This window comes from Podarcis liolepis (assembly GCF_965112155.1).
Source record: "Podarcis liolepis genome assembly, chromosome: 17".
NCBI lineage: Eukaryota > Metazoa > Chordata > Lepidosauria > Squamata > Lacertidae > Podarcis > Podarcis liolepis.
This window is the reverse complement of record NC_139571.1, coordinates 7,034,994-7,062,641: the sequence shown is the minus strand read 5'-3', so window position 1 is coordinate 7,062,641 and position 27,648 is coordinate 7,034,994. Positions and strand designations below refer to the sequence as shown.

At 47.3% G+C, this 27,648-nt stretch overlaps 1 protein-coding gene across 6 annotated transcripts in view; it reads right to left on the bottom strand.

Moving 5' to 3' along the window:
• PDE4A (phosphodiesterase 4A) overlaps positions 1–27,648 on the bottom strand; it is a 384,429-nt gene that overhangs the window by 90,416 nt on the left and 266,365 nt on the right. The window contains exon 2 of one of the 6 annotated variants that reach the window (XM_083482989.1): positions 26,027–27,056. The exons of 2 other annotated variants lie outside the window; for them this stretch is intronic. Coding sequence is in view for 3 of the 4 variants with exons in the window: in XM_083482985.1 (XP_083339111.1) it covers positions 26,204–26,445 (242 nt within the window). In the remaining variant the exon portion in view is untranslated. Of the gene's footprint in view, positions 1–559; positions 860–26,026; positions 27,554–27,648 lie in introns of those variants that run through there. 3 more of the 6 variants (XM_083482985.1, XM_083482986.1, XM_083482987.1) reach the window with 3 other exon arrangements.

Here is a 27,648-nt window from a genome sequence, read left to right as displayed (position 1 = left end):
ACTGGAAATAATGTGCCACAAACAATACAGTCAACCCACAGATAAGGCACCCAGGGCAAGGAGTGCAACTCCTGAATCACACAAACAATGCAAGAGCGTCATCCGGAGAGGCGATATTGTCCAGAGCGTCAGAGAAGCTGACAGGTACCCTCGGGCCAAGGCTGGAGAGCCTGCGGGGTTGCAGCTGCCCTTGGGAATGTTCATGGGTGCCAGCCCAAAAGATGCGCCTCCGCCGTCCACAGCAACGCCAGAGAGGAGGCCGAGTCACACCCCTCCAGGAAACTTTCCCTTTGCTACAGAGGTGCCAAGAAACAGCACGCGATCCCACGGGTGTGCTAAGGGGAGGTTGCCACTCCACGCTAAGCGGTCCCAACTCTTGGACACTTCTAGGATCCCCACCCCGAGGGAGGGTCAGGAAATGTCCCCTGTTCCCCGACTAGAGGATCGCTCGGGAGCTGGAGCAAGTCCCTGGAGTGCGCGCCACTCACGGGGAAAACTTTAGTCGCCCCCTCCCCGCGATCGGGGCCAAGCCCCCGCCGTGCCCGAGCAAGGCACCCACCTCACCGACTTGGGTAGCAGCCGGTGCCGCTTAATGTCCTCTTCGCTGAAGGAGAAGTGCATGTCCGCCTCGGCGGCGCGCAGGCGACCCGGCGGCAGCGCGAGGAAGCGAGGCGCCGCGAAGGCCGGGGCCGGCATGAAAGATCCGGGGTGGGGGGAAGCGCGCACCGAGGAGGAAAAGCGCCCTCGAAGTCGCTCCCGAGTGGCCCGGAGTGTGCCGGGGCGGCCCGCGGGGCTCCGGATCTTCCCGCGAATCCGCACAAAGCGGAGCGGCTCCGGAGGGGCGGGGCGGGGCGGAGCTGGCGACTGCAAACCCCGGCGCCGGATTCTCCAAGGGCGGCGCGGGGCGGAGAGCGAACCGGCGCCCGCGCCACGCGCAACCAGGGCAGCCCCGCGGATGCCACTCTCCTCGCCGGCGCCAGGCTCGGCGCGGATCCTGGGAGGGGAAGGGCCCTCGCCCCGGGGCTTCGCGCGCAACAGCCCCCGGATTCAGTCTCCGGCATTTCCAGGTAGACCCCGCCCGCCCCCTGAGAACCTGCCGGTCAAACCAGCACCCGTGGCCAACCGGGAGCCCAGGGTGGGGACCCTGCGAGCAGGCCATCCGCACCAGAGGCCCCCGGTGGCTTCCAGCAACGGGTATTCGGAAGCATCGCTGCCTCCAGCTGCGGACGACGAGGAACGGCTCCGGGCTGAACCCCGGGGGAGCCGCGGCCAGACAGGGCGCACGCATTACGCACGGCAATGGTCAGCTGGAGGGAACCACTGGCTGACCTGTTGCAAGGCAGCCTCCCTCCTGCGTCCCTTCCTTCTTGGAAAGTTGTCCAGTGGTGCTTATTCCCCTATGAGTGGCCCCCAGAGATTGTAGACCTCGCCGCCCTGCGCTCCTAGGTGGTCACCTCCCCAAGGTCAGGACTCAGATTGTCGTGACCTCCACCCCAGAATTTCCTTCTCAGTACTGAGCTGAGCTCTGGGGCATGTGAAGGAAAGTAAGTGTTACTGAGCATGTCCAGAGTGCTCCTTCCTTTGCAAAGTCACAGCTTTCCATAATCCTACGCCCTGAGCTGGAATCAAAAAGTTTTCTGAATGCTTTCGCACGGTGTTGTCTCTTATCATCCGCTTGCTGCAAGACAAAAATCACCTTTGTTACCCCTACAGCCTACTAGATCAGGGATCATCTAGTCCAACCCCCTGGAATGCAATAATATCCCACGCAGGGATCAAACCTGCAACCTTGGCATTATCAGCACCGCTCTCTAGCCAACTGAGCTATCTAGGCATGTTGCACCCAACCCACGGACCTCCTCTTCCAGGCCTTCTACAAGCCAGGGTTGGGGCCTGCTGACCCATCAGTTTGGCTTCGCTACGTTTGCTGAAGTTAAGAATAAAAATCAAAATCCCAGAGCACACTGGATTGGTCCACTGGAATACCTACTGTCAACCAACTACCCTAGAAAGGCTCACCCAGTATTCCTTTTGTGCCGTGTTTCTAGGCACAAAATCCAGCCTTTAAAGCCCTGTCTACGAGCAGTTTTGTTATTTGTTTTGGTCCCGGCGTTTTTCCCAGGAAAGCCCGCATTTTACTGGTGAATTTGTGCAAACAGCAGTTGGGTTTTCCATGCATTGCCGTTTGCTCCCATTCAATGGTAAAATGTGGGTTTTCCCAGGGAAATTTTAAAAAAGCTCAGACAGGGAGCTTTAAAGTGCAGACGTGCCTGAAAAGCACAGTGCGAAAGGGAGTCTGGATGAGCCCACAGTTCAACCACCCGAACATTTTACTGATGGTGAGCATTCATACCATTGTTCTCTATTAACTGAAATCAGCTGCCATACATAGCTGTATGCTTGTGAAACATGGACTACATATAACCACCATCGCCAACTCCTCAAAAGATTCCATCAATAATGTCTCTGAAAATTTTTCCACATCACTTGGGAAGACAGGCGAACTAATGCCAGCATACTGGAAGAAGCAAAGATTATCAGTGTGGAAGCAAGGATTCTTCAACATCAACTTCATTGGACTGGTCATGTTGTTCGGATGCCTGATTATCATCTTCCAAAGCAACTGCTCTATTCCAAACTTAAAAATGGAAAGCATAATGCTGGTGGTCAACAAAAGACATTCAAAGACTCTGTCAAGGGAAATCTAAAAAAAAAAAGTAGTATAAACACCAACAACTGGGAAACACTGGCCTGCGCTTTGAAGACGCTCAAACACAGGATGAAAGGGAAAATAAAAAAAATCCTGCCAGTAGCACCTTTAAGACCAACTAACTTAGTTGGTCTTAAAGGTGCTACTGGCAGGATTTTTTTTATTTTGACTATGGCAGACCAACACGGCTACCTATCTGTAACTGGAAGGATGAAAGGGAGAAACACACTTGGCAAAGGGAGGAAGGCACGCTTGGCAAATCCACACCGTGATCAACTCCCGCCTGGAAACCAATGTCCCCACTGTGTAAGGACATGTGGATCCAGAATTGGCCTCCACAGTCACTTACAGACTCACTATTAAAACTGTGTTCATGGAAGACAATCTTGCTCGGCTACGAGTGATTGCCAAAGAAAAAGACACTCTCACTGAGAGCAAGGTGTATCTAGTCCCACAATCTGTTTGTGGCAGTAGCCAGGCCTCTGTGCTCTGGCAAGGAGTGTTTGAAGGCACTGGCCAGCCCCTCTTGTTCATCCCCAGCACCTGGCATTCAAAGGTATACTGCCTCCAAATAACCTATGTTCTGTGGGCAACTCACAGAAAATTATCATTTTTTTCAAAAATATATATATTAAAATACAGTTATCAGAACAGTAGAAAACAGCATGAAATGTTCTACCCCCACCTTGCAATGGAAGAAATAAACCAGTTAGTCAAAATGGGTATACAATAAAACAAAAATAATAGATTGAGATGCTCTGACTCTTAAAATGTGAGCTGCTTATGTTCCATTTCCTACGTTCGGAACAATGTTGTCATGCTGCTTCTTAGCCAGCAAGCTAAAATGACCTTTCAAATAAGCATATGGCCATTACCCATACATATAAAAACCGACAAAAAACCCCAGGGGTCATGGCATATCTGTAATTATTCCCTCTGGTTTCTACACTTAATTCTTTCTTCCACTTCAGAAAGGCACGAAAGATAAAGAAGCAGATAAGGAGAGAATATGAAGAAAGTGGTTGTGGGAATGAAAAAAAGAGAAAAGGAAAGAATTAACTTGGTGCCCAAATCCAGATTCTCCAGTTTGGGTTTTTGTGGATGCTCCACCCATTTATTTACTAAAGGTAGAGAAGGCTAAGGGCTTTCCCATGTGAGGCAGTTAAAAATAGGAATGTCCCTTGCATGCCTACTGCACATAGAACTTCATCAGGAAACAGACACCAGACTCTCAGCACACACACGAGTATAAAGGCAAAAAGCTTCTTCATATATTGCCGGAACATAGATGTTACGACCCCAAGAGAGTTGATTTTTTGAGGAAACTAAACAGAAAAAGCAAAAAACAGCTGTTGGCCACTGGCAGGGGGAGCATCTCTGAATACCAGACACTAGAAGCAAACAATAGTGAGTGACGGCCTTTATATCCTGCTTCCCTGCTTCCCAGAGGCATTGGGGGACTGACCGCCTCTGGGATGCAGCGCTTGCCATGCAACCTGCCTGATCCACGTGGAAAGCCAATCTCATGTCCTGGCACTGCTATGTTTCAGTTGCTACCATGAGTGTCTCTCCTAGAGAGGAGGCAGCCTGAGAGCCTGGCCTTTCCGCTCTGCTGTGTGGCTTCTGGTGGTGGTGCCGAGCCACGCAAGACGGCCCCTGTCAGAGAGAGGCAAGCAGGCCAGGAGGCAGGCTGGTTCTCTCGTTGTGGTTTGTGTTCACTCCCTAGCTTTCCTGGGCTGAATTGGCACCTGCAAGTTATGCTTCTCCACCAGCAGGAAGTGCCTTAGGCTTGGCTCGGCAGTTCTCGGAAGTCGCTGACAAGAGCGTGCGATTGATTAGCCTCCTGTGGCTTAAGTTTGCAAGTTATGCACAAGGAGTCCTGAAGCCATATCTTCCAACCCAGTCCTGCTCTGTGCTTTTGGGCTAAAGTAACTGAGAGAAGAAGGCACTCTGCATATGCTGAGAGGCACTCCTCTGTTCTGGTTTTCCTAGGCCTGCCATACGCCCGGATTTTCCTGGGATTTCAAAGGCGGAATTGATGTGGGGTTGTGTTTTTTGGTGTTTTTGTAAAAATAAAGCTCAACTTTCAGGGTTTGTCTAAAAAAAAAATCTCAACAACTTTCGGGGTGTCCTGGCTTTTACTTTTTGAAATCCGGCAACTCTAGGTTTTTCACGGCCCATCACTGAAACTTGGCATAAAAGGAAATAAAATTTGAGGTCTAAGGTAGTTTGTCCAACTTATCTTGAGGAGCAGAAGATTTGAGGGTGGGGGCCGCGAGAGTTTTAATAGCACAAGGATGGAAGACTGAAGAAACCCCAACTAAAGAATCATGGCAAGAAAAATTGATGGACTATGCAGAACTGGCAAAACTGACATACAAGCTACGGGACAAGGATAACTGTGACTTTAAAGATGAATGGGAACCCTTTACAAAGTATTTGAAGATGCAACAAAGCGAACGGGACTCCTTGGCTGGTGGTTTTGAATAAACATTCACAAACTTTTTATTGATAATAATCAGCTAAATAGTTTGAGGATCTATACAACTGTGTAACGTGCAGAAAACAGCATTTTTAGAGAAATCAAAGACTGGAACTGAGGGAAGTTGGGGGTGGGGGGGGTTCTGTGGGGGGAGGAAAAATGGGGAGGGGAAATAAGGATGATATGTTTCTGGATATGTTTTGTTTCAATTTTGAATAAAAAGTTATTTAAAAAAAGGAGATTTGAGGGTGGGGGCAAGGGAAAAACCATCCCAGAATGTGTTCACGGTGGACATATAATGAGCAGCTGTGGGTTTCTAAGTTTATTGATTGGATCTCAAAATCGGGTAACAAAAGTGAAAAAGGAGGGAGCTTGGAGCCTCCCTCCTGTGCCAATTTCCTGGCTTTGCCACTGAGTCACTCTGTGAGCCTTGGCGAGTCACTTCCTTTCATTGTGCATCATAGTTTTTGCTTCAAAAGCAAACAAAACCCATCCCCTCGGTCTCCTTATCCCGCCCCCACCCAGGCTTCCTGTGCTGTTATAAATTATTCTCCACATCCCACAGCCCGTAGCCCCGGAGACAGAGGAAAAAAGGAGGCGTAGAGGGAAAACACCAAGTTCCTTTCCCAAAACACTTCAAATCCCTCTGTTTACCAGGGTCTTTAACAAGACAGATAAGTGAGGACTGTAATTTCTCTACAATTGCTCAACCAACTGCTCAGGAGGAGAAGGAATCCTTTTCCTGGATCAGAATTGGGAGTGATGTGGTGTTGGTGTGGTGTTTGGCCTTGGATGAACTAGGTTTATAGACACACTACAAGTATCTGTGGGAAATGCTGGCATCATAGATAAGCTATATAAGAGATAAGCTATATCAGACAAACGGCTCGCTTCAGGTTTTGACATTTTCATCACAGCCTATAGCTTTTTAAATGTGCTTGTGGGAGGAGGGTTATTGGTTCATTTTATCATCTATTTTGTGTCCTCATTTTGTATTTTTCTGTTGTGAACAACTCTGGGATCTTCGGATGAAGGGCGGTATACAAGTTTTAAGAACAACAACACCACCACCCAAGGCAAAATGGGGCTAGGTCACAGCATATCATATAGTAAAGGTAAAGGGACCCCTGACCATTAGGTCCACTCGTGAACGACTCTGGGGTTGCGGCGCTCATCTCGCTTTATTTGCCAAAGGAACTGGCGTACAGCTTCCGGATCATGTGGCCAGCATGACTAAGCCGCTTCTGGCGAACCAGAGCAACACACGGAAATGCCGTTTACCTTCCCGCCAGAGCGGTACCTATTTATCTACTTGCACTTTGACGTGCTTTCGAACTGCTAGGTTGGCAGGAGCAGGGACCGAGCAACAGGAGCTCACCCCGTCGTGGGGATTCGAACTGCCGACCTTCTGATCGGCAAGTCCTAGGCTCAGTGGTTTAACCCACAGCGCCACCCACGTTCCTTATCATATACTGTGTCTCATATACTGTGCTGTAAAAGCAGTGTATACTCTTGCCCATTTCCAGAGTGTCTCTCAGCAGGCTTCTAAAAAGAAGCTCTTTCATCTCAGGGACAGTATAATACTGTATACAGTCTGCAAGATTATGACAGAAATGTAGAGGGGTGTGTAAATCTCCTCTAGAGGGTTGAGGAAACCTCCACAACAGGTCCCATTGTGCATGCAGACCTCGTACCTAGCACACATTCCCCACCTAGTGCTTCCTTTAATTCTACCCTGTGTTTTCAGAGGGACACGGGGTGGGGTGGGATTAGGATAAAACTTTTTAAAAAGGTAATATGTGAATCCACCCTCTGATATTCAGATGACTGGGAAAGTCTCTGGGCCTCAAATGGTCTGGTATAAGGATAAATTGTGAGAAAGCACTTTAGCAATCCATGCTGAGTCCCTGGGGATATGGCAGGAAAGAAATCCAGCGACAAGGTCAAAGGAGGAAGAAACCATTACGTTTCTTAAAAATAAATTACTGAAGAAAGAAATGAAAGTCCCAAGGGTGCTTCAGAAAGATTTTACACAGAAAATCATGCAAATTTCAATGGATTTCCAGTTATGCTGGATTATCCTCGAGGATAGGGATATACACAAATTAGGGGATAGTTCTGGAGAGGAGCAGTTGAGCTGAGTGCTAGTCATATTTTGCTTGCGCACACATAAACAATTCTGTCGTGTTATAGAAAAATTTTCACAGCTGAAAATAAGGACACTCCTGTATACTTGGAATAGCACAATCAAACCCTTTCCTTCCTCCTGCCTCAAAGGCTCTTTATTACACCTAATGGGTATTGCATCTATTTATTTACTGCATGTAAGAGATGCCCCATGAAATGAATTCTCTAGGCATTATGCAAAGAGGAAAAAGAATGAAAACAGAACAAAACCATATTACAGTAAAACCCCACATTGAGCTTAAGAGGCAATAAAGCACAAAACCCAATGCAAAGTCAATGTAACAAAATACGACACACAACACAGAACTAAAATAGCCATGCGTATGCTAAATGAAAACCATCAACCATATGCAGAGACTGAAAACCAGAACTCAAAACACCCAGGAGAACAGAAAAGTCAAACTTGGTTCTGAAAAGACAACAAAATGTCAATTCCAGGTGAGTTTCACTAGGTAGAATATTCCATAGCCAGGGGACCCTCCACCGAAAATGTTTGGGAAAAGCAGTGGGAGGCAGACATAGTCCTAAGCCACACAAGGCCCAGTAACACCAAACCCACCAATATAGCAGCACTGACGGGAAACGTGCTAGCAATGTTTTCAAATGCTGCTCTGCAGCCATCAGAAATGTGCTCTGTGTTCAAGATAAAAGCTGAGCTTCCAAGAAAGCCAATTTTTCAGCCAGACACGGCACAGGTCCCTGAGTTATCCTGGCCCACCCTTGCATTTACACACTAGCCTGGTAGCCGTAAAACAAGTGAGCATTCTGGTGGAAAAGGCAGGGCAGAGTGCTTCACCCCTCACCTGTACACAGAATAATAATAATAATAATAATAATAATAATAATAATTTTTTATTTATACTCCACCCTTCTGGGTTCAGAAAACCAGGCTCAGGGCGGCTAACAACAAATTTAAAACACTTAATTGATGCAACAAAAAATAGCATAAAACACAGCATAAAATAAAACGTGAATAGCAATAAATTCAGAATTCAAAAATCAGTTTAGGGCTGTGTAAGTGTAAGTGGGCTGTCTTAAACACAGAAATGTTGTGGGCTGCTACAAAGAGGTACATAACTCTCCCTCCCTCCTCTGCCAGCCCCCAGCAGGCTAGGAAGCATTTCTGCAGCCAGAGTAACTTTTGTGGGGCCTCTTTAATAATAATAATAATAATAATAATAATAATAATAATAATAATAATAATTTATAGAATCATAGAATCCTAGAGTTGGAAGAGACCACAAGGGCCATCGAGTCCAACCCCCTGCCAAGCAGGAAACACCATCAGAGCACTCCTGACATATGGTTGTCAAGCCTCTGCTTAAAGACCTCCAAAGGAGGAGACTCCACCACACTCCTGGGCAGCAAATTCCACTGTCAAACAGCTCTTACTGTCAGGAAGTTCCTCCTAATGTTTAGGTGGAATCTTCTTTCTTGTAGTTTGGATCCATTGCTCCGTGTCCGCTTCTCTGGAGCAGCAGAAAACAACCTTTCTCCCTCCTCTATGTGACATCCTTTTATATATTTGAACATGGCTATCATATCACCCCTTAACCTCCTCTTCTCCAGGCTAAACATGCCCAGCTCCCTTAGCCGTTCCTCATAAGGCATCGTTTCCAGGCCTTTGACCATTTTGGTTGCCCATCTGGCTTGGTTGCCCTGGGTTGTGGCTGCTGCTACTCTGCACAAAGCTGCCTCAAGCAGAGCTGAAGCTGGGTCATTATTTGTGCAGGGCAGAACCTGAATTGAACCTGCAGAGCCAGTGAGTGCCACAGCTTCCATGGGAGCCCCTACATTTGCAAAGCATTTCCTTCAGCCTCTTAACTGTCCGAATTCGGCTGCGCAGTTGTGGGAAGGGGCATAAGATCCTTTCCCACAGACAGAAAGTTCATCCCAGTTGACTGGAACATGGGTGGGCTGCTGAGGGTGTGTGTGTGTGTGTGTGTGTGTGTGTGTGTGTGAAGTCGCACCCTTCTTACTCTGACAACTGTTTGTGCTTTTACTCTGAGCCTGGTCAGCATCCCCTCCAGGATGCCCAGCCCATAGCTGCCAACTTTTCCCTTTTCTTGCGAGGAATCCTATTCGGAATAAGGGAATTTCCCTTTAAAAAAGGGAAACGTTGACAGCTATGGCCCAGGCCTCTGGGCTAAATCCAGAGAACAGGCACACACACTCATTGCCTCTCCCTGCTGCCCTTTCCCCCAAAACATGCAAGAGGGAGAGGCTCCCTGGCTTGGCGGGGAAACTTCGGGATGGATCTGGAAGCAGGCGATTTCCATGCTTGGCCCTCTTTTCAAACATCAATCATCATGGGCTGGAGGACAGGACAGAAAGAAAACTCTCACCGTTACCTCAGTTTAGCAGGTGGTTTAAGCCAAAGAGATAGAAACCGTCACACACATAAATCTAAGCTTCTCACATCATGGAACCCCAAATTCATCATATATGTGTAATCTTCGCTCTTTATTTCTTGCTCCAAAAGCCTCCTCCCACTTTTTTAGCATGATGAGAGGGGTAGGCAGAGAACTGTATTGCTGATTCTTTTCATTACTTTATTGCATTTTAGAATCTTTAGTTTATGGTTTTAATTCAGCTTTTAATCTGGTGTTTTAGATGTTCTTAGAAGCCCTAGGCTCTGTGTCAGGGTGCAAGAAAATAATCGCCCATCAGGGATGACAGTCTAAGGCAAATGTCTCCTTAAGAGCTATCATTCAGGAAGCTAATTTAAGCATTCACAGCCCAAATCTACATGTTAAAAAGGAGAACATCAAGCAGCTGCAAGCTACATGCTTGTGGGATCTGCTTTGGGTTTTATTTTTACTAGAACCCCAAGACCCACCAAGTGGAGCCAGATCTGAAATGGTGGCTGAGAGGTGGAGACACGCACCTGCCACACACCATGAGTCACACAGCGGAACAAACTGCATATAGAAATACTAGTCAACCTGCCAGTTACAGCTGATTCGGGATCCTTACAGAATTATATTTTTTTGCGGGCCTTTTTCCTCTTGCCATTATCCAGCGAGTGGCAGTCATAATCCCTCGATGATCTGTTACAAATCACCCAGTAATCTAATAGTAGGTTCCAATCTACCTTTTGCCCAACTCCGCAATATGGGACTTCACATGTAGTTCAACAAATTATATTGCAATGCCCTCTTGTGGACAGCTCTTACTAACGTGCATTATAATTCCAGGACTGAAAAGCCATGTTAAACTGTGTTCCTGAGAATCCTGGAGAAGTTGGAAGCTTACTGGGGTTCCTGAATGAGATCTGTAGCAGTGGGCAAACTTCCCAGAAAGACTGCTGGTCACCACGATCAATCACCCCCCAGAAATGTGATTTAAATGGCAGTCTCAGTTCACACATGCAAATGAGACCTGGCCAAGCGTGAATCCTTTGCAACTTGCAGACAAGTTGACACCTTTCTCCAAGCTTTCAAGACTCAAGCCAATGAGGAGGAAATTGAGGGCTTCACTGCCTTCCACTTGTTAGGGAGGAGGACTTCTGAAGTGTAGAGTCTTCTCTGCTCATCGAGGCTCCCCATGAACAGAGAAGTAGACCTTCAGCCCTCCAACTCGTGGGGGGCGATGGGACCCGTGACAAACGAAGCAAGTGGGGCTAGCGTGCTCACCCCTGCAGTGTTGAATAGTGTAGGATCTGAATGCCTGAATAGGGATTACATGGGAAACAACCCGCTTATCACAGAAGAAACCAAATGCGCCCACGATGCACCTATGTAAAAATATGTTTCATGTTTTATCGTGTTTATTGTTTTAAAATCTTTTCACTTGTTTTTTGGGTTAAACCACAGAGCCTAGGACTTGCCGATCAGAAGGTCGGTGGTTCGAATCCCCACGATGGGGTGAGCTCCCGTTGCTCGGTCCCAGCTCCTGCCAACCCAGCAGTTCGAAAGCACGCCAAAGTGCAAGTAGATAAATAGGTACCGCTCCGGTGGGAAGGTAAACGGCGTTTCCGTGCGCTGCTCTGGTTCGCCAGAAGCGGCTTAGTCCTGCTGGCCACATGACCCAGAAGCTGTACGCCAGTTCCCTTGGCCAATAAAGCGAGATGAGCGTGCAACCCCAGAGTTGGCTACGACTGGACCTAATGGTCAGGGGTCCCTTTACCTTTACCTTTTTAAAACCTAGCATTTTGTTTAAAGACAACAACGCGTTTTGTAAATGGCTCTGTAACAGAAAAATAATAAAATTTGAATAAAAATATATATTTTTGGAATGGGAGATTTGAAGTGGAGAAGTGCTGGCAGGGGAAGGAGTTACACATTTTCTGGATTTTCTTCACTCTAAAGTGTGCCCTCTGCAAAGTAGCTTTTCCTCTAGAAGCAGTTTGGCCCATTCATGTCATCACACAAAGTACTGAAGCTAGAAAAAAGGGGGACATTGCCACCTAGTGGGCATCAAGAGAAATTGATTGCCATTGTATGAATCATTGTAGACTAGAGATTTTCACATCAGGTGTGCTGTAGGAAGACATTTGACCTTAATATTTCAGAAGTCCACAGAAAACTATTACTGCCTCTGCCGAACCTTTGGGTTCCCAAGCAGGAGCTGTTGCCTAACAAGAACACAATGTCAGGAGGATGCACATGCAATATCCACAGACACTTTAGGAATGCCCTAACAGATTCCAGTTTGACGTCTTTCTGTCACCATCAGAATGATGGGAATGCTCTTGGTGTCAATATCCCATGGTCGAGGAAAGACACTGTTCTCAGGCTGCCAGGAAAGGTCAAAAGACAAACAACCCTCTTGCAAATACCGTATTTTTCTGTGTATAAGGCTAGGTCCCCCCCTAAAAATAATGTCAAAAATTAGGGGGCAGCTTATACATGGGGGCGTCTTATAGATGGAAAAATACGGTAAGTCCTAGGAAAATTGGAGCTAGATGTTTCTTCCATCCTGCCCCCCCAGACAGCCGCCTCCTGCACCTCCATCTTCCCAGTCTGCAAGGGGGAAATAATCCATTGTGCCTCCTGCCCCTGCCCTCCTCAAGTAAATTCTGCAGCAAAGATTGCAGCCATAGATCTAGTTACAGATAGGTAGCCGTGTTGGTCTGCCATAGTCAAAATAAAAAATTCCTTCCAGTAGCACCTTAAAGACCAACTAAGTTAGCTCTTGGTATGAGCTTTCGTGTGCATGCACACTTCTTCAGATACACTGAAACAGAAGTTGCCAGATCCTTCTATATAGTGAGAAGGTAGGGAGGCGTATTACTCAGAAGGGTGGTGGGAATGGGTGGTGGTGGGAATGGGTGGTGGGAATCTGCCAATCACCCATTCCCACCACCCTTCTGAGTAATACCCCTCCCCACCTTCTCACTATATAGAAGGATCTGGCAACTTCTGTTTCAGTGTATCTGAAGAAGTGTGCATGCACACGAAAGCTCATACCAAGAACTAACTTAGTTGGTCTTTAAGGTGCTACTGGAAGGAATTTTTTATTTTAGCCATAGATCTGTTTTTTAAAAGCAAAATCTGCCCATGTAAGGCAACAGGGGTTTTGAAGCTGGGATTCTGCCAGGGCAGTACTTTCCACTATGGCTGCTAGCCAAGGGAGGAAGCTTCTCAGCCAACTTGCTCCTGCGCTTCAGAACCAGCGCTGCAGACGGCAGAGAGTGCAGGGAAGGAATTCAAAGGACCAACAGGATTCCAGACCTATACAGTTTCTTTAGCCTGAGCCACTATTTTCGCAGGCACAGATTGTGAGCCAAACCGGATGCGATGATGCTCTTGTTATTTGTGCAAATTCGCCGGTTTCTTTTCTTTTTGTAATTAACAGTCTCCAGTTAGAAATGCCAAAGGGACAAACCAACGAGGAAGTATGTGTGAGGTAATGGCAAAGAGATGTGGGAGAACAGAATTGGAAACACAACGCAAGGAACAGAACTGCAAACAGGCAAACTCTCAGGCAGGTTCCTGCAGAGAACTAATGTTTGCTCCTCAGGTCAGGAGAAAGTTGTGCCTTGGGGCTTCCCAAGGGGTGCTTTGTAAGGGGGGGGGGGGAAATCCCCTGAAACTTGGAGCTAGCCCAGACTGCAAGCACCACATAAGGAACAGAGCTTCCAACTTTAAGAGTGGTTCTCTGCAGGTAGCAGAGCACCTGAAACCTCTGTGCAGCTCCCCTTTATTTCAGCTGGCTTGTTAAGGAGAATTTCCTTCTAAATTTGCACTGCTTCTTGGTGGTGGTGGGTTTTTAGTTAGTAATAAACTGGGTGATGTTAAGGGTTCCCACTGGGTGTGTGCATGGGCCGAGTTTGCAATCTATGGCCAGCAAAATAAAAATAAAATAAAAGCCAACTTTCTAAGATTAATGCTACAATCCTATACATACTTACTTGGGAGTAGGCCCTATTGAACTCAGTGGGACTTACTTCTGAGTAAACATGCATAGGATCAGGCTGCAAAAGAAGGAAAACAATTTACAGAAACCTGTATTATAAAAAAATTGACAACTACTTACTGATCAAAAAATATTCCTCATTTTAGATGGAGAAGCTATTATTAGAAATCACTTTAAGAGGACTATTATGTTGTGACTTAAGTTTAGTACACTACTACTGTTGTCAATGTTAGGAGTTGTTTTTTTAAAAGGCTGTTTACGGGACAAAAAGGCTTAGAGTGTTTGATACCAGTACAAACAAATTCAACAGCAGATTTCCATAGAGGTCTATTCCAAAGTAAGTCTTGTTTTGTTAAATGGGGCTTACTACAAGTAAAGGGGATACTGGATTTTGTTTACCTCGGGTTAAGTACTTAATTCGTGCCGGAGGTCCGTTCTTAACCTGAAACTGTTCTTAACCTGAAGCACCACTTTAGCTAATGGGGCCTCCCGCAGCTGCACGATTTCTGTTCTCATCCTGAAGCAAAGTTCTTAACCCGAGGTACTATTTCTGGGTTAGCAGAGTCTGTAACCTGAAGCGTCTGTAACCTGAAGCATCTGTAACCTGAGGTACCACTGTATATGTATACTGTACATGTATGTATTGTTATATTTCCATACCCTTCAACATTTCTCCAATGAAAATACGGACGTCCTATTCAATAATAATAATGATAATAATAATAACAGTAGTAGTAGTAGTAGTAATATTTATACGCTGCCCTACTGACTGAGTTGTCCCAGTCCCCCTGGGTAGCTTCCAACATACATAAAAACATAACAAAGCATTAAACATTAAAAAAACCCTTCCTTGTACAGCGCTGCCTTCAGATGTCTTTTAAAGGTTGTATAGTTACTTATCCCCTTGGCTTGGGGGTCACATAACTCCATACCCTCCAACATTTCTCCAATGAAAATACGGGCATCCTAAGGAAAAGCAGAACGTTCTGGGATCAAATCAGAAACCGGGATGGCTTCAGTAAATCCAGGACCGTCCATCGAAAATAGGGACACTTGGAGTGTCTCCATTTTTATCCCCCCTTTCCTGCAGGGAGGTCATACATGATTGTATCATCAACCTTAACCCTGTTAGCATGGAAAACTGTGACTGACCCAGTGGCACTCAGTGAGTTTTATTGGTGATGTAGAATCCTGGTCTTTCAGATCCCAGGCTAGCAGTCTAACCACTGCATTATACTGATGAAAAGGTAGGTATTTTGACTGCTGAAAGGAAATACACAATAGGAAAGGCCAGTAAAACACAATGATTGTTTAATGGCCAACCTTCAACACACTTCAGCTGTCTTCATCAGAGGAATTTACAGAGCAGGTGTGTGGACACACTCAGGTTGGCAGTCTTTTGGAGAGTCCTGGGAGAGCGGCCTCAAAAAACCTGGGTAATGTAGTTTACCCCTTACAGAGTTACAGCTCCCAGCAACCCTTAACCAGCTCTGGTGCCCACAATTCTCTGAGCAGGGGCAGAATGTGCTTGAAACGCTTTCACAGCCCTGGTTAAAAACAAATCACTACTAGCAACTCACTGAGCTCCTATCAGGCTTGTCGACTCGGATAGGAGATTGGAGGGCTGACATCGTGTGTGAAGTCATGATGCCATGACGTCACATCCAGGTATCACGTGGTAGCTCGGTTTCCATTGCCAGCGGTGCCGGTGGCACCTCCTGCCTCTGCCACAGGCCGGGGGCTGCTTCCCCTCCGTGATAGAAGGAGGAGGAGCCATGGAAGATGCCCTTCCACATTGGCGCATGTGTCCTAACAGGCCTGCTGAGGAATTCAGGGGTATCAGAGAAAGTGCTGCTCCAGTGCACCCAATCCCAGGGGTCTGCACAAAGAGAACAGGGCTGCAGCCCAAGCAAACCCCTTGCCAGTCCATATAGATGACACAGTAGCCAGGACAGGCCAGAGACTGGGCATGGCTGGCTCTTTACCAGGGGAGGAAGAGACGTGGGTGGCGCTGTGGTCTAAACTACAAGAGCCTAGGGTTTGCCGATCAGAAGGTCGGCGGTTCGAATTCCCGCGACGGGGTGAGCTCCTGTTGCTCGGTCCCTGCTCCTGCCAACCTAGCAGTTCGAAAGCACGCCAAAGCGCAAGTAGATAAATAGGTACCACTCCGGCGGGAAGGTGTTTCCGTGCGATGCTCTGGTTCGCCAGAAGCGGCTTAGTCATGCTGGCCACATGACCTGGAAGCTGCACACTGGCTCCCTCAGCCAGTAAAGCGAGATGAGCGCCGCAACCCCAGAGTCATTCGCGACTGGACCTAACAGTCAGGGATCCCTTTAACTTTTTACCAGGGGAAGAACAAATAGGTTTTTCCAAAGGCCGTTCTATCTTAGGCCACTGTCTCACACTTACACATTTGGTTGAAAAATGTAGACTATAGTCTTACTATATATAAATCTGTATACTGCTGAATTGAAAATGCAACATCTACACCACCAAGCTCCCCATTTTCTGCCTGGGTGTGTTGCATGAGAATTGCTTCTGTTTAAATCCACAGACTGCCAAAGGCCTTTGACGTGACTCCCAGTTATTCCCAGTATCTCCAAAACAGCAGCTGTGCGGCAGAATCAGTCCCAATGGTCCCTGTTCTCCTGCCCTGCTCTCTGTCATAGGAGCCAATTCCTAAGGGCCAAGGGGTCCCTTGGGGTCCCTCACCCCAATATTTTATTAAAGTTAGCACCCCTGCTCTCTGTTTTTCCCTTATGAGGAGAATCTGGCTTTTGAGAAAAAGCATTAAGTATGCAAACATCTGCACCAGACTTGCCAGGCTTCAGACTCTTCCATGGGGTATCTAGAAGTTAAATCTCTGTCTGGGGAGTGCGTGGCGGGCTTTCTCTTGCATCTGCACTCTAATGCATTTTGAGCATGTCATTGCGCACGCATGAAAGCTAAAGCACTATCCAGCCTACCATTTTTACATGCTGCAGCATAAGATTTATTTTGAATAGCAAAGTATGGCTTATAGAAGCGCAGGGATACACAACTGCACAAGAGTGACTTTGTTTTTATCTGCAAACTACTAGAACCAGTGTGGGGATAGGGGCCTTCTCGTTTCCTTACCTGATCTTTAAAATCAGTAAGAGTACCCTTAAGCCTGTGTAAGCAGGAATAAAAAACTTAGTTCCTTCCTTGTCTCATAGCACAGGCAAACATCTGACCTTCTGAAACGGCAGGAAACTCTCCGCCCCCCTGCCCCCCCCCGCTCCAAGGAGTTGAAGGCAGTTTAAAAAGAGTAGTCACTGTTTATGGTGTGTACACAAGCTGCACATCTTTTCGCCTTTAGCAAACAGGTTTAACTTGCTTTGTGCATTGTTCCTAAAGTCTGCAAAGCTTTTTTCACTGAAGGTGACAGCAAGGCAAAAGATATACGTGCATACTTCAAAGTGCTGCTTCTTCCAAACTAAAGTTTTCCAAAGCTAAGTGTGTGAGCACCAGAAGCAGAACGCCAAAGCTCCATAGTGGGGACTAAATTGTGGATAAAGCACAAGGCAAAACACGGGACATAATGAGTTGCACCTCAGTGCATTTCAGAAAGATACGTCTTAAAAAATCTGTTAAAAAAGAACCACCACAAAAAAATCCTAGCGATAAACACACACACCTGCATTTATGGACTCTGCCTCACCCTCATTGATCCAGCTGGGGGGGGGGCACTATAAAGCCAGCTGGCCTTGGAGATCATCGTCCCTTTGGGGGAAGCATTTCAAGGGTGGAATGAGGGTGTGGGGCCAGGCCCCTTATGGTAAGATTTTTGTTTTAACGAGGGTGGGTTTTTAAACTTGCATTGTTTTAAATTCAGGGTTGGTGTTGTTTTACTTGAAAATATCCCTGGGAAGAGAGGAGCTGGGGGAGAGCTGGGGGCGGGGGGGGGGTGCAATAGTTATGGGCAGGGGGAGGTATGGTGCGGGAACTGGCGCAGGCTGGGTAAGGGGCACACAGCACAGGCAGTTGGTGACTGTGCCATGTGCCAGCCCTCCTCCAACCTGGGCAACGTGGTTGTCCTATCAGCCAGCCCTCATGTCTGTAGATGCTCAGACCTCCCTCTTATCCATGATCTGATTGCGGATGAGGAGGTTGATTTGGTTTGTATCGCCAAGACCTGGGTGGGTGAGTAGGGTGGAGTTGGTCTCACCTAGCTGTGTCCACCAGGCTGCGCACTGGGCAATCAGGACAGATTAGGGATTCTGCGGGTTTACCACTCACCTCGCTGCCCTGCCTGAGTTGACAGAGATGGTTTCAGAGGCGGTGTTGAGGAATCCCAAGACTAATCTATACTGGTGAGTTAAAACGTCATAAATGTGTTATAAAATGTGACACCAGGGGTGACACTTGAGGGGTGTCCAGAGCTCTGTCTAGTCCTGTTGTGTTGCTTGAGTTTCAGTTGGTAAGGCTCGAGGATGCAGACAAGGTGTTTGAATTGGCCAGGGTGACTGCTTGCACCCTGGACCCCTTCCCTTTTTGGCTGATAAAAAACTAGCAGGGAGGGGACAGCTGGCTGGGCCTGGGAGGTGATTAATGCCTCTTTATAAGAGGGGGTGGTCCCTGCCTTCTTGAAGGAGGCAGTGGTAAAATCTCTCCTTAAGAAACCTTCCCTGGATTCGGAAAACCTAACTAACTACTGGCCAGTTGCTAATCTTCCCTTCTTGCTAAGGTTCTTGAGCAGGTGCTCATTGGCCAGATCCAGGTGCTACTGGAGGAAACTTGATATTCTAGATCCATTTCCATCAGATTTAGACCCAGTTTTGGCACAGAAACTGCTCTGATTGCCCTGTATGGACCTTTGTCAGGAGAGAGAAAAGGGAAATATGTCCTTGTTAATGCTCCTCAACCTTTCAGTGGCTTTTTGATACCATTGACCACTGCATCCTTCTGAAGAGGTTGTCTTGTGTTGGTAGTGGTTCTAGTCCTGCTTGGATGGTTGTTTCCAGAGAGTGATGGTTGGGGAGTGCCTTTTGGCTCCAGGAATCCATGAGCGTTGGGTTCCTCAGGGTTCAAGTTGCTCCCCCCTGCTGTTTAACATCTACATGAAACCGCTGAGTTGGGTCATCCAGAGTTTTGGAGTACGTTGTCAGCAATATGTTGATGACACACAGCTCTGCTTCTCCTTCACATCTGCAGTGGATGTGCTGGACCACTGTCTTGCCTTGGTAATGGACTGGATGAGAGCCAGCAAACTGAAGCACAATCCAGATAAGACTGAGGCACTGATAGTGGGTGGTTCCTAAGGCCAGATGGATGGGAGGTGGCCTGCTCGTGATGGAGTTACACTGCCTCAGAAGGAGCGAGTACGTAGCTAGGGGTCCTCTGCTGTCACTTAAGGCTCAGGTGTCTTTGGTGGCACAGAGTGCCTTCCATCAGCTTCGGCTGGTGGCCTAGGTGGACACCATCAGGACAGGGATACCTGGATTTCTGTTGGCTATGCTCTGGTAACCTCTAGGCCAGATTACTGCAATGCAATCCATACACAGGGCTGCCTCTGAAAACAGTTCATAAACTTCAGCTGGCGCAAAATTTGGCAGCCAGGTTGCCTACTGAAGCAAGATGGCTTGAACATATTACACCGATCTTGGCCCGACTGCACTGGCTGCCGATTAGCTTCCAGGCCCAATTCAAAGTGCTGGTTTTCACCTATGAAACCTCAAATGGTTCTGGACTGCAATACCTCAAGGGATAACCAACTTGGACCCTGCGATCATCATCGGAGGCCCTTCTTCATGTGCCTCCTCCATGAGAGGTTCAGAGGGTGACAACATGAGAGCGGATGTTTCCTGCAGTGGCTCCCAATTTGTGGAATGCTTTCCCCAGGAAAGTTCATTTGGTGCCTTCATTATATACCTTCAGACACCTTCTCTTCAACCAGGCCTTGGGCTGATTAATATTCCGTAGTCTTTTTAATGTGCTTGTGGGTGGGGTGGGGATTATTGTTTGGTTTTGGTTCTATTTATTTGTGCTTTTATCCTGTATTTTTACCTTGTGAACTGCCCTGAGATCTTTGGATAAAGGGTGGTATATAAATTTAATAAATAATAATAATAAATAATACCCAGCCATCTTGGACCCCAAGGATAAGATAAAGAAAATTAGCCTGCGTTTTATAAATTAGACCAGTATCTTCTGGTTAAAGAACTTTTGAGCCGCACAGAAATTCTTGAAACATATCAGGTTTTGGGAGGAAAATCAGGGTTGCTAACCCTGTGCCTTCTCCAGCAGCCTGATACACAGAAACTTAGCACATGAAGCTTCCCCGTCTCACCCGCTGCCTGCCTGCTTGGAGGCCACGTCACTTTAATCTTCATTCCAGGAAAAGCCCGGGGCTGCTGTTAAAGAGACCAGGCCTGACTGGGCCGGAAATGAGCAGCAGCAGGAGGAAGAAGCAGCAGCCACCCTTCCGCTGATGCCTCTACTTTGGCCACAGCTTTCGGTTCCTTTTTCTTAGCCCTTTTGAACAAAACACGGCACAGGCTCTGGGAACTATTTTTAGACCTGTGACGTTACAGAGAAAGAGCAGCTTTCCCCAACCAATTTGTCTCCTTGGGAAAAATACACATAATAGCCTCTTCCGTCTATCTCCCCTCCTGCCAACCCACCAAATCTGGCTCATGTACCTCACTGCCCAGTCCCTCCTTTCAGAGATTTAAAAGTAAGGACTGGGTTCCATTCAATATACAGTGGTACCTCGGGTTACAGACGCTTCAGGTTACAGACTCTGCTAACCCGGAAGTAGTACCTCGGGTTGAGAACTTTACCTCAGGATGAGAACCGAAATCGTGGCATGGCGGCAGCAGGAGGCCCCATTAGCTAAAGTGGTACCTCACGTTAAGAACAGTTTCAGGTTAAGAACGGACCTCCAGAATGAATTAAGTTCTTAACTTGAGGTACCACTATACAGTGGACCCTCCGGATACAAACTTAATTGTTCTGGGGGTCCGTACATACCCTGAAAAGTCCACATCTCCAGGCACTGCTTCTGCGCACATGAATGGTGCACAGAGCGCTTCTGCACATGCGACAAAACCCAGAAGTACACACTTCCAGGTTTGCCACGTTCGCAACCTGAAAGTTACGTTACCCAAAGGTAACGTAACCTGAGGATCCACTGTATTTCGTTGCTTTGGGTTCTAGGGTAAGCTACACCAATCCAGCAGCGGGGGTGGGAAGGGAATTTGATTTGCTCTGGATTTTTAAGCGAACAGACCTAAACTCACCTCTCTCAGGCTAATAATACATGGGTTGGAATGCAATTAACCTTTGGGTTTTGCAGTTCTCCAAATTTATTGGCATGCAGTACTTGGATTCTTTTTAAAGTACAAGCTGAGATGAAACACTGTTTCAAGTATCTACCAAACTAATGTGGAAATGGGACAGAATGGACTGATGAATGGAGCAGATGTGAAACTGTCACAAGCCAGACTGATGTGCCCATCCCTACTCAAGGGTTGCCAAATCTTCTAAGGCTCGGACCATGAGACTCAGAGGTGAATCTAGGTCCATATTTCAGGTGGCATCCCATCTGGCAGGTCACAGGTAGAGCCTGGTGGATATGGGAGTTGAGCGAACAGCATAAACTCTAATTAAGCCGAGGAGAAAATGCTCTTCCGTACGGACTCTGGATTCTGGCCTCCCAGCACGAGATTTACTCCTCCTCCTGGCAGCTCTATTAGCTCTCCTCTCTGCAGGAGACACCCAGCTGCTCTACTCCTTTCCAGCTCTTTCCACCAGTGACTCTCAAGGAGGAGACTGAACTCTTGAACCAGCGCCTGGGAAACAGTTTGGGGCAGGATTAGAGTGAACGAGCTAAAGTGTAATCCAGGCATGCTACAGTGGTACCTTGGTTCTCAAACTCCGAAAACCTGGAGGTAAGTGTTCTGGCTTTCAAACTTTTTCAGAAGTCGAACGTCCCATGCGGCTGTTGGCTATTGTTTCCGGGGCACCTGCACCAGTCAGAAGCAATGCCTTGGTTTCTGAACATTTTGGAAGTCAAATGGACTTCCAGAACTGATTAGGTTTGGCGCTTTTGTTTTTGTTATTTATTTTGTGTTTCTGTTTTTTGAGGCTTTTTTGATTAATTTGTTTTTGTGACTGTGTGGAACCCAGTTCAGCTACTGATATTGTGTGACTGTGGAAATGGATAAAAGCTCTCCATCCAAACTATGACTATCATCAGTGCAGGTAAGAAAAAAAAAATTTCATCTACAATACTGCCTTATTTATTTTATAGTACAGTACATTGATTATTGCTTTCATTTTATGGATCAATGGTCTTGTCAGATAGTAAAATTCATGTTAAATTGCTGTTTTAGGGGTTTTAAAAAGTCTGGAACAGCTTAATTCCTTTTGCATTACTTTCTATGGGTTCTGGAATGCTTTGGTTTTGGAACGGACTTCCGGAACGGATTAAGTTTGAGAACCAAGGTACAACTGTACAGGCAATGTGGATGGGTGTTTGCAAGTGGTCTTGGACAGGACTGCACACCCCTTGGAGGAACAAGTTCGCAGTTGGGCAGCAGTGCTGGACTTGGGGCTTAAATGGCCAGGTGGAAGACCAGGGGCCAGGAGTAGTTTTCACTGGCTGGCATTCCAGCTTATCTTGAAAGAGCAGACTTTGAATCCATCATCCATGTGCTAGGGACACTGAGACTGAACTAGTCTACATAAAACTGCCTTTCGAAAGACACTTCAGGAACAGCAACAGATGCAAACTGATGCACTTACCTTTTTTAAATTATTATTATTATTATTATTATTATTATTATTATTAAAGATTTTCTTGATTTACAAAAGTGTGTGCAATGTCTCTCTCTCGTATTTTTTTCCCATGTAACATTTTTAAAAATCAGTTTCATTTGTTGAGACATTAGGAAGAAAAGGGGGAAAGAGGTGGAGGGGGCGGAAGATGGGGTGGGGAGGGGCCGGGTGGCGATGTTTCTATTTTACCTACACGGGGACAAATAGAAGAAGACACCTTCACCCCGGTATGGCTTCCCTTTACCACATACACAGCTCAACAAGACCATGACAAAAATCCACCAACAGCATACAAATCAATATGGATAACCTGATCCAAAACACCCACCCACCCCACTCACACATGAAAACAAAGACCACCACAGCCAACCACAAATGAATAACCACACCCTAGGCCAACCCCAACCTCTCTCACCACCAAAGGAACACAAGCGAACAGCAGACAACCTGCACAAGCAACGCTGACACCAGACCCTACATATAGTAAGTAAAATGCACTTAACTTTTGCTTTCTAGGCACAAGACTGCGCTGTCCAGTTCTTTTCTTTTTACCCCACCGCTTTTCTCATGGAAACCTAATCTATACTGCTGAATTGAAGCAAAGGAAGCAAAGTCGGGTTTTCTGTGGATTGCCATTTGCTCGGATTCAACGGTAAAGAGTGAGGTTTTGTGGGGAAAGCAGTGAAGGGGAAGAGAGTGCTTGGCCCCAGACTAGGAAAGCCCAGACCTGTGCCTAGAAATGTGGAGCAAGGATGAGTTTGGAGTGTGCAAGATGTTCAGATCATGTTACTTGCATAGGAGCCAACTCCTAGGGGTTGAGGGGCCTTTGCACCCCCAATAAAATATTTGGGGGTGCTGGACCCCCACAAAGTTGATGGGCATTGCCATTCCAATGGTGTGTTTCTTGTGATCAATAATGTGGGGTGGAGTTTACCTGCCCCCTCAATATTTTATTCAAGTTGGTAAAAAAAGGTAAAGGTAAAGGACCCCTGGACGGTTAAGTCCCGTCAAAGGTGACTATGGGGTGCGATGCTCATCTCGCTTTCAGGCCGAAGGAGTCACCGTTCGCCCACAGACAGCTTTCCAGGTCATGTGGTCAGCATGACTAATCCGCTTCTGGCACAATGGAGCACCGTGACGGAAACCAGAGTGCACGGAAATGCTGTTTACCTTCCCGCCAGAGCAGTACCTATTTCTCTACTTGCACTGGTGTGCTTTCAAACTGCTAGGTTGGCAGGAGGCAGGACAGAGCAACGGGAGCTCACCCCGTCACACGGATTTGAACAGTCAACCTTCTGATCGGCAAGCCCAAGAGGCTCAGTGGTTTAGACCGCAGAACCACCTTCACCCCCTGGTTATATGTATGTTGTATCAGTGGCAATGGCTGCCACTGCACTTGCAAATCTGATGGACGTGGCTGTCCACCTCACCCTTTTGAAGCCCAGGATCGGCAAGAAAGTTACAGATGAGAGAACAGAGAGTGCTATAATTGTTAGCAAAGCTGGTTTTTAATTAGGAAAGGTGCCAAACTGGATCTTGCAGTAAAGGACAAGCCACTGCAGACATGATGACCCAATGATAGAAGTGGCAACACTAGTCACCAGCCTATCATAGAAATATACTGTCAGCCAAATTGTACAAAATAAATAAATAGGTAGCTGTCATTTGCTTCATATTGACTCTTCTCCTTGTACCCAGGCCCCGCCCTCCAAGAGTATGCTATATTAGGCTAGGATATCTTGCAAGGATAACATGCAAGTCTTCCTGGCCAGAGAGAGAGAGAGAGAGAGAGAGAGAGAGAGAGAGAGAGAGAGAGAGAGATAGATCTGGCTTCACTGATATCTGGCTCTCCTTTGAAAGGAGCCCTCATGAACTTCAGCTCAAAACCATTTAGTGTGGCATTTGTCTCAAAGCATCCCCCTGCGTGGTTCCAATGTCCTACACAAAGGAATAGGGCTTTTTGAAGAAAGCAGTGCCTTGTGCAAAAATAAAACTGCTGTCTCTGTCCTGGGACAGGACTGCACTGGACTAAGCATGCACAGCCTTCTCTGTAAATCTCAATTTTCCTCCTATTTTAGAGAGTCTTTCAGGACTGAGAGTACATTCCACAAGTCTACCACATGACTGTACAAATGCAATATCTGGTATCCTGTGTGTAAGGCGGCATTTTTGAGAATCCTATTTCTGCTTTCATCTCCTGGAAAGAAAACATATCTCATTCCTGGAAATTCAAACAGGGCTGGGTTTACTGGAACCCTCGGAACAAAAAAAAGCGTCTCCGGCTGGTCAGGGAAGGGTGTTTCAGAAGCCTGAACAGGCTCCTGCTTCTCTGACACCACTGCATGTCTCTTCTCTTCCCTACCCCAACTCCATTGGCCACCCATCCCTAATATCTAGGCACTTTCCTTTTCCAGAGGCAGCAATTTTAAGCATTTTTCTCTTGGTGTTATGGACTGGTTGGACACAGAGGAGGGGCAGAAGAAACCAGTTGGGGAACACCCGGGGAAAGAAGACACAGAGCCTGGGAAAAGGGGGTGGGACAATGCTGAGTGGTTGGAGGGAGAAGACAGGGGAAAGGAGTGTCAGAAGCTGAAGAAGTAACAAGGCTTAGTGAGCGTGGGGAGTCTGTGGCAGAGAACGGTGCAGACTCGGAGGCTGAAGCTGAAGCTGAAGCAGGAGAGGAGGGATGGTAAGAGGCAGAGATGAGTCAGGCTGGTGTTTCCCTTCTGCTATGACAAGCTCCCCTCCCCTCTGGTCTCCCAAAACCAGGAGAGGCATGAAGAAAGGGGAGGAGAAGTTAACTTGACACAGGCCCAGTCTCAGATTGTTCGGGGGGGGGGACCCTGAAGAGGAGGGGACAGGCAGTTATGGGGAAGTGGGGACCTTCCGTCTCTGCAACTGCCTCAAGGGGGCAAGACCTGCTGGAGCAGAGTTGCTGCGCTCATTAGGCCTGACACTCCTGTGCAAATCCTTTGGGGGGGGGCTAATAAAGAGTTAACTCCAGCTTGCTCTGTGTGGTTTCCTGCTGTCATTCTGACTCTTTGCTGCAGGGCTAAAGGCAGAACTGGACTGCTAAGAGAGTGTGCAATCCAGGAATGAGAGGAGTAGCCTTGCTAAAGGAGGCTGGAGTGCACCTTACATTGGAGCAGCTCCCAAGCGCATCTCACTATAGCCCTCCTGAAACAGCAAAACAGCTATAACACACAAACCCAGTGCTTTATTCCCCACAACACACACCTAATTAGATCATGTCTCTCAGACCACAATGAGCCAAAAGAAGAGGCAACAGCAGCACCCTCTCTCACAGCCTCCATGTTTACCTACCAAACATCTTTGTTGGCCCCCCCCAGACCACTGTATAACATTTAAAAAATCTAATTCCGCAAAAGCTAAAGTACCCTCTCACACTACCTAATAAAAGACATACAAACCCAGCAAAACTGTGCAATAGTTTTCCTATATATCATTCCAAGGCCAGAACCAGCCTTTCAGAATGTGGGCTTCTTTAATCAGGCCTCAAGGATGCTGCTGTCGATCTTTTTGTGTGTTCTGGCCTCAGGTAGCCTCCTAAATTGCTTCCTGTGGATGTTGGAACACAGTCCCTAAGCCCACACTCCCCACCCTGTCACCAGCAGCTCTGGGGGGTTAAAGCAAGTTCTTACCCCACTGTTTTCATTTTCCGACCAAAGTCGTACACGCTCCTGCTGACCTTCAGTTTCATGAGGTAGCTGGGCGAATGGGCAGCAAACAAGACCGGAGAGCTGGGTGCCCTGCTAAGGGTCACCTGTTTGGCTAAGGCCTGTGAGTCACTGGACTCACTGGGGAGGAAGGCCTCGTCATCGTCCGTGGTATAGGAGGTGTCTTCAGGAATGCTGGGCAGGTTGGAGGGTCTTTCGGAAGCCATGGCACTGCTCAGTCTTTGGCCAAGGCTTCTGCTGGTCTTGGGGACAGCTCTTCAGGCAGGCCAAAGGCAAGGGCTCCACAGGTGTGTCATAATGCATCCAGTCTGGAGGGAGATGCAATGGATGCACTGCTGGATCTTTAGGTACCCAGCTGAAGCATCAGCACTGGCAAAACAGTGTGTCCCCACCTCCCTTGCTCCGCTTGGCTGTCCTGGAGGCTCAGGCTCCTCCCCAGTTCTTCCGAGAGCTGGAGTGAGTTGGAGGTGCAGTAGAAGGAAGCAGCATTTCTAGTCACTGCAATGCATCCAGAGGGCTCTTTGTTTTGTTTTAATGGGTGGGGGGAGTTGGAAGAAGAGGAGGAAGGAGAGTAAGCTGCTGTAAAACTTTCAAAGGAAAAGAGCCCTGGAGGTCACAGGTGCCAAGCACAGCGTGGAATTCCTTCTGCCCATAAAGTTCTCTTCTTTATCGTGCTCTCGATCCAGGCCGGCAGGAGCCAGCAATATCCTCCTTCCTGCTCAAGTCTCTACAAGCCAGATTTGTTCTGCCTGCATCCCTGGCTATCAGCAAAGCAGACCCACCATGTTCTTTCACTTCCCAAGCCAGCAGAAGGTCCCTGAAAGCAGAAAGACCATCCACACTTGCAGACACAAAAAGGCTGAACTGGCTTACAAGTGTCCCAGCGGAGGCAGCTGCCATAGAAGAGTCGTGGGCAGAGAGAGCCAGCTGTGTGGGTTTCGTGCCAGACTTCCCTTCTCTGGTGTGTTGCTTAATGCTAATCACAAATGCTTATCTCAATCTCTCGGCCCTCCCAGCACAATCAGGCAGGCAGGCAGTTGCAGGCAGCAACAGGCAGCGAGAAACTCTTCAGAGCCGTGCAAGCTCCCCTCACCAGGGGTACCAAATAAGCATGCGGCTTTGACCCAGAGCTGGCAGGAGTTTTATTTCTCCTTTTCAAATTGAAACAGCACATGGTTTTGTGGTCAAAGGAACCATGTGGGGGAAGGAGAAAAGTTTAGAACTCAGTTCCACTGCAGATACCATGTGAATAGAGGCACGCAAGTCCTTTTCCGATACTGTGGTTATTTATTTCACGCATGTCACTCCTGGGATGAAAACTGTAACAGAGGAAGGAATTTTTATTTGCTGATGGACCCAACAGAGCTTTGTTGGCTTTCGGGATTCTTAACTTTTCTGCATCTCACTCA